This window comes from Tachysurus fulvidraco, chromosome 18, assembly GCF_022655615.1.
Source record: "Tachysurus fulvidraco isolate hzauxx_2018 chromosome 18, HZAU_PFXX_2.0, whole genome shotgun sequence".
Taxonomy (NCBI): domain Eukaryota; kingdom Metazoa; phylum Chordata; class Actinopteri; order Siluriformes; family Bagridae; genus Tachysurus; species Tachysurus fulvidraco.
Genome location: NC_062535.1, coordinates 766,948 through 774,447, shown reverse-complemented (window position 1 = coordinate 774,447; position 7,500 = coordinate 766,948). Strand labels below are relative to the sequence as shown.

The window sequence follows — 7,500 nt, the reverse complement described above, 5'->3', positions numbered from 1 at the left end:
GTCGCGCGCACAACTTAAAACGGGAGCTAAAGTCGAAAAGTCAACTTGTTTTTCATGTCCGACCGTCAGTGACATTCCAGAAGTTACTGTTAGAAGGTAACCGTGAGAGTGAGAGTGAAAGCAGACTCCATGTTAACACATAAATAACACACATTTCCGCCTTTAGACCAAATCATAAAGACAAATGGTGCTGAGTTTGAGTGACAGTACAAGCAGCCAATCGGAGAGGCAGAGGGGCGGAGTTTGGAAGTAACCAGACGTCACTTTGAAACACGTGGAACAATAATAACGTCGCATTGTGTTTAGCTCAGTTTGTTCTTTTTACAGCTCGTCACTGGACAGAGACGTGTATAAGACGTGTATAAGACGTGTATAAGACGTGTATACGTGCTGTTCTAGAACATTAATCAACGATGTGGTGGTTTAATGTAGATTAGAGTTACTGATTGTTTTCCTATTACAGCACGACCCCAATTGTTTTATCTGTGTAATAACAGCAAAAGGTGCCTGACACGTGACAACGTTAATCCAGTTATAACCTCCAGGTTAAATGTATAACTTATAGCAGCTATAAACATTCGTTTTATCAGCTGTTATTTAGACAAAAAAGCAGTTTGTGGTCTTTTATTATATAAAATATATGATAATGTTATATCTTATTTACCTCATGGGTGGACAAATTAAACGTGACCACTGGGCATCTAAACATGATCACTGGGCATCTAAACATGATCACAGGGCATCTAAACATTAAACATTAATACTTTATTATTAATTAATATTCATTACTTTATTTTAATACTTTAAACATTAAAGTATTAAAATATCAGACATGATTCTTTCCTCCAAACACTTAAAGAAAGAAACAGACAGATTAAAAGTGTGAAATCTTGTAGATTATCTAATGGTGTGAAATCTTGCCCTCTCTAACATGGCGGTTCCATTGACATTAGCAGCTATCTGTATGTCTATGGAGGTCTCGCGCCCACAGCAGCCAATCGCATCGTTTCTGTGATCAGGCTTATTTAATATTCATAATATTTGCCCTATGATTGGCTACGGATATACGAGCCCTGTTTTATGATTGGTAACAGAAATATAAGAATCATTGGACAGCAAACGCCGAGAAACCAACCAATCAGAGCACAGCAGGTGGGACGTAGCGTCCGGAAAAAGTTTCCTGAATGACCCGGATGTGAATACAAACACAAACATTTTGCGCGAAAACCTCAGCTGGAAGCGTCCTGTATTTGACTGTAAACTGTTTTAACTTAAAGCTCGGGATGGACGATGAGTATGACGTCATGTACGGGGTTGAGGATGATTATGAACAACAGTTTGCAGACGAACTGGAGGTGATGGCTGAACTGGAACGTAAGTGATTTTATCTTTAGAGACAGGGCTGACAACTATTGAGTTCAGCTTAACACAGGGAGTCAAACTCAAACTCACAGTGGGCCAAAATATAAATCTGAGATAAAGTCACGGGCCAAAATATAAAGCTGAGATAAAGTCACGGCCAAAATATAAAGCTGAGATAAAGTCACGGCCAAAATATAAAGCTGAGATAAAGTCACGGCCAAAATATAAAACTGAGATAAGGTCACGGGCCAAAATATAAAACTGAGATAAACTCACAGTGGGCCACAATATAAAGCTGAGATAAACTCACAGTGGGCCAAAATATAAAGCTGAGATAAAGTCACGGCCAAAATATAAAGCTGAGATAAAGTCACGGGCCAAAATATAAAGCTGAGATAAAGTCACAGCCAAAATATAAAGCTGAGATAAAGTCACGGGCCAAAATATAAAGCTGAGATAAAGTCACAGCCAAAATATAAAGCTGAGATAAAGTCACGGGCCAAAATATAAAGCTGAGATAAAGTCACAGCCAAAATATAAAGCTGAGATAAAGTCACAGCCAAAATATAAAGCTGAGATAAAGTCACGGGCCAAAATATAAAGCTGAGATAAAGTCACAGCCAAAATATAAAGCTGAGATAAAGTCACGGGCCAAAATATAAAGCTGAGATAAAGTCACAGCCAAAATATAAAGCTGAGATAAAGTCACGGGCCAAAATATAAAGCTGAGATAAAGTCACAGCCAAAATATAAAGCTGAGATAAAGTCACAGCCAAAATATAAAGCTGAGATAAAGTCACGGGCCAAAATATAAAGCTGAGATAAAGTCACGGGCCAAAATATAAAACTGAGATAAAGTCACGGGCCAAAATATAAAGCTGAGATAAAGTCACGGGCCAAAATATAAAGCTGAGATAAAGTCACAGGCCAAAATATAAAGCTGAGATAAAGTCACGGGCCAAAATATAAAGCTGAGATAAAGTCACGGGCCAAAATATAAAGCTGAGATAAAGTCACGGGCCAAAATATAAAGCTGAGATAAAGTCACGGGCCAAAATATAAAGCTGAGATAAAGTCACGGGCCAAAATATAAAGCTGAGATAAACTCACAGTGGGCCAAAATATAAAACTGAGATAAAGTCACGGGCCAAAATATAGATCTGAGATAAAGTCACGGGCCAAAATATAAATCTGAGATAAAGTCACGGGTCAAAATATAAAGCTGAGATAAAGTCACGGGCCAAAATATAAAACTGAGATAAAGTCACAGCCAAAATATGAAACTGAGATAAAGTCACGGGCCAAAATATGAAACTGAGATAAAGTCACGGGCCAAAATATAAAGCTGAGATAAAGTCACGGGCCAAAATATAAAACTGAGATAAAGTCACGGGCCAAAATATAAAGCTGAGATAAAGTCAAGGGCCAAAATATAAAGCTGAGATAAAGTCACGGGCCAAAATATAAAACTGAGATAAAGTCACGGGCCAAAATATAAAGCTGAGATAAAGTCACGGGCCAAAATATAAAACTGAGATAAAGTCACGGGCCAAAATATAAAACTGAGATAAAGTCACGGGCCAAAATATAAAACTGAGATAAAGTCACAGGCCAAAATATAAAGCTGAGATAAAGTCAAGGGCCAAAATATAAAGCTGAGATAAAGTCACGGGCCAAAATATAAAACTGAGATAAAGTCACGGGCCAAAATATAAAGCTGAGATAAAGTCACGGGCCAAAATATAAAACTGAGATAAAGTCACGGGCCAAAATATAAAGCTGAGATAAAGTCACGGGCCAAAATATAAAGTTGAGATAAATTCACAGGCCAAAATATAAAGCTGAGATAAAGTCACGGGCCAAAATATAAAGCTGAGATAAAGTCACGGGCCAAACTGAATATTTATTGTAAAACTAACTACAACTGATTTGTAATGTTCAATCTTTTTCATGTGGAAACAAACTTTAGTTTTACTTAAACACAGGATCTGGAACAAGCAGAGCTCGTTATTACAAACACATAAGAAATTAAATTAGAAATAAAAGACACAACGGGAAACCAGACTTTTTTTCATCTCCTCCACCTTCTGGAGCTTCTGCTTTACATCCAGGTCCTTATACTTCTCATAATGCTTCGTGTCATAGTGTCTTCTTATGTTCTATACTGTCGTTACAGACACGTTAGCTCCGTTAGCACACAAGACAAACAGGTCTGTCCTTTATATACTGTCCTTTATATACTCCTGTCCTGTAAGCTCCTATTGTCCATCTGTCGTTTGGACATTTTTGTGGAGATTGAACTAACTTGCCCCATGTGACTGTAACAGGGTTGTTAACGACTGTCAACAGAGAATGAGGGGCGCTTGCTGTTCGTGACTACGCGTCAATACAGTGGCAAGGCATTCTGGGATATGTAGTATTACGGAGCATGCGGCTAGTCAGCTGTAATGCAAATCTTATATGATCTCACGGGCCAAATATAATACAAATATGAGTTTGACGCCCCTGATATAGAGTGAGATTTTTGGGGACGGAGCTTTGGTTATGGGGGAGGGGCTTATGGAGGGGTGTGGTTGGTGTGGAAAAAACTGCTCAGTGCTGCTACAAAACAAACAACTTTGCTAATGCTAACTTAATTCTATATAAACTATATAACAGCATCGGCCTATTAGTTATTAGCCTAAACTGGGCGGAGACACGGAGCGCCCTGTAACTCACTGACCTGCCTGCGTTCACAATTGAGAATATGGGGGTGTGACGTGAGAATATGGGGGTGTGACGTGAGAATATGGTGGTGTGGCGTGAGAATATGGGGGTGTGGCGTGAGAGTATGGGGGTGTGGCGTGAGAGTATGGGGGTGTGGCTTGAGAGTATGGGGGTGTGGCGTGAGAGTATGGGGGTGTGGCGTGAGAGTATGGGGGTGTGGCGTGAGAGAATGGGGGTGTGGCGTGAGAGTATGGGGGTGTGGCGTGAGAGTATGGGGGTGTGGCGTGAGAGTATGGGGGTGTGGCGTGAGAGTATGGGGGTGTGGCGTGAGAGTATGGGGGTGTGGCGTGAGATTTGGGTCAATTGCGTGAGTCTCATGCTGAATGCGTGAGAGTTGGCAGCCCTGTTAAAGATAAAAGAGAATTTATACAATTATATGTTATACATTTACAGTTATACAGTTATATATATATACTGTTTATGTTGTTTATGTGGAGGGTGCTGATTAGTAGTGGGACAAAAATATTAACAATACCATCTTGAAAGATTTGATACACATTTTAACATCAGATCATGTGAATTCGTTGCATGTCCTTCTGTGTTGACAGATGAATCTCATCGTAATGTGAAGGTGTCAGAGTTCAGACAGAAGAAACAGACGTTTGAGGAAGCTCTGACCTCGGCTGACACGGCTGAGCGTGAGGAGGACGAGGCACTGAGTGAGTCACTTACTAACTCATCATTAACAGATTGGTGATTACTGCTCTGTAGATCCTCCGTCCTGAAGGTCCTCTGACACTGGAGACTCCTTCCTAAAGCATCACCTTCATTGTCTGACGTACACGTCCCTGTGAACAAGCTGTTACTATAGAAACCATAACCTTGTAGTGAGAATATAGTCAGGTGATCTTGCTATTGGATTTTATTCGTATGAGAGTTTAAAACAAGTTCTTTACAGCACCGAAAGCCAAGAAGCGGAAACAAGACGTGGCCAAAAAACTCCGTTTTGAAGCGACACGGGATGAGATCACACCTCCATCCTCACCTGAGGGGTATCAGAGGTCAGAGAGGACGAGGTAACTCATCAAAACTTTATACTAAACATTAACAAGGGTTATGATGAAATCCAGAATTATTGGCACCTTTTAATAAATAGAGAAGTTCTGTTGAAGTTCTGTTGTTGTTCTGTACTGTAATTCTCTCTCTCTCTCTCTCTCTCTCCCTCCCTCTCTCTGTCTCTCTCAGGTCGGGGTTTTCTCTATCTCTCTCCCCTGACAGAGCCATAGCCAGCGGCCCGGTCGGTGTGTTGGACATCAGCGGACTTGCAGTGCTGCAGGAGTCTCCACAAAGAGCCACAGCTCGACGCTACGCACTGAAACGTCCACCAGCCAGCGGAGACTTCATCACCGTCACCGACTGTGTGGGCAACCGAGTGTATCTGTGTAAGACCCAGGAGGAGGACGAGCAGGTGCTCATTAACACACACACACTAACACTACACACACACTGAACATTTAAACATCAAATAGTCTTTAAAATCATTTCTTTACTTCATTCCTTTCTTTTTAAATTTGTCTTTTAGACGTAAAACTTTATTTAAAAAGGTTTGTCTATTTATTTATTTATTTATTTATTTATTTATTTATTTATTTATTTATTAGCATACGCTCACACACACACACACACTCGCTCACACACACCTGCTCAAACACATATACACACCCGCTCACACACACCCGCTCACACACACCTGCTCACACACACATACATACCCGCTCACACACACTCGCTCACACACACCCGCTCACACACATAGACACCCGCTCACACAACTCGCTCACACACACCCACTCACACACACATACACACCCGCTCACACACACACTCTCACACACACCCGCTCACACACACATACACACCCGCTCACACACACATGCTCACACACACACGCTCACACACACACGCTCACACACACACGCTCACACCCACTCACACACCCGCTCACACACCCGCTCACACACACCCGTTCACACACACACACCCGCTCACACACCCGCTCACACACACATACACACCTGCTCACACACCCGCTCACACACACTTGCTCACACACACTCGCTCACACACACACACACATACACACCTGCTCGCACACACCCGCTAACACACATACATGTTCACACACAAACACTCTCCCTCACACACACACACACTCACACACACACACACAAACACACTCTCTCTCACACACACACAGTGTAATAAATAAGGTTCTTTGTCTCCAGACACCGGATCCTAGGTTTTTCAGAAATTCACAGAATGCACTGGGACTGCTGGCTGTTCCTATTGAGGTTCTCAAAGAGCAAGTGTCAGAAAAAGTAAGTACACACACACACACACACACACACACACACAGTGGCATGAATCTGATGTTGTTGTTGTTCTGCAGCGTCATCGTCAGCTGGTGGAAGAATCCCAGAGATTAACAGAGCTCCTCAACACGTACGCTCACCTTTACTCATTTAACACGAGTGACTGAATGAGTGGGATTTTGTATTTATTTGTGTGTGTGTGTGTGTGTGTGTGTGTGTGTGTGTGTGTGTGTGTGTGTGTGTGTGTGTGTGTTCAGTCGTATAGATCCTGAAACTCTTGTGGATGAAGTGACGAAAGACACCGAGGATGAAACCATGTGCACACCTGATGAAAGCTCCACCTCTCGCTTGTGGGTGGATCGCTTCTCTCCTCAGCATTACATGGAGCTCCTGAGTGATGATGTAACTAACACACACACACACACACACACTGCCTAGTTAATCCCATTTGGGTAATATTTTCCACAAATTCATTCCTTTCTGTTTCACTTTTAAACACTTTTTCAGTTTCTTTGTTCTTTAATTTTATGATTTTTTTTCTTTCACATTTTTTATTTTCACAAACGCTTTTATTTTGATATTATTACACCGGATCCTCATGTTGTTATTATCATATGATTAAAGTTTATATTATAAAATTCAGACATAAATTAAAACCGAACCTTTATCTATAAAATGTAAATAATAATTAATTTATAAATGAAACATTATTTGTGTGTGCGCGTGTGTGTGCGTGTGTGTGTGTGTGTGTGTTCAGTTCACTAATCGGTGTCTGTTGAAATGGCTGAAACTTTGGGACTCTGTGGTTTTTGGAAGAGAGAGAAAGTCTCGCCCTCCCACAGCTGAGTCCAGACTGAACAGCAGCAGCTCTCAGAACCAGAACCAGCGCTTTAAAACCAAAAGTCAGATCACTGAGGAGATCCTGGAGGCCGAGCTGGACCAGTACAAACGGCCCAAACTTAAGGTCTGACCTTCACATGGCTCCAAACCTCACAGGCAAAATATACACATCAAATGTAACTCAAACATCTAACTGTGTGTGTGTCTGTGTCTGTGTCTG

The 7,500-nt window shown here is 41.4% G+C and overlaps 2 protein-coding genes across 2 annotated transcripts in view; one reads left to right on the top strand and one right to left on the bottom strand.

The window, feature by feature from the left end:
- The window catches only part of ern2 (endoplasmic reticulum to nucleus signaling 2), a 16,836-nt gene extending 16,650 nt beyond the window's left edge, over nt 1–186 (bottom strand). The window contains exon 1 of the mRNA XM_027142910.2: nt 1–186. This exon is cut by the window's left edge and continues 93 nt beyond it. The gene's annotated coding sequence lies outside the window, so the exon portion shown is untranslated.
- A 959-nt stretch (nt 187–1,145) lies between these two features.
- chtf18 (CTF18, chromosome transmission fidelity factor 18 homolog (S. cerevisiae)) overlaps nt 1,146–7,500 on the top strand; it is a 12,359-nt gene continuing 6,004 nt past the window's right edge. The window contains exons 1-8 of the mRNA XM_047802780.1: nt 1,146–1,374; nt 4,677–4,787; nt 5,027–5,144; nt 5,314–5,536; nt 6,354–6,446; nt 6,518–6,570; nt 6,698–6,842; nt 7,198–7,404. Of these exons, the coding sequence (XP_047658736.1) occupies nt 1,284–1,374; nt 4,677–4,787; nt 5,027–5,144; nt 5,314–5,536; nt 6,354–6,446; nt 6,518–6,570; nt 6,698–6,842; nt 7,198–7,404 (1,041 nt within the window). The 5' untranslated portion in view covers nt 1,146–1,283. The remainder of the gene's footprint in view (nt 1,375–4,676; nt 4,788–5,026; nt 5,145–5,313; nt 5,537–6,353; nt 6,447–6,517; nt 6,571–6,697; nt 6,843–7,197; nt 7,405–7,500) is intronic.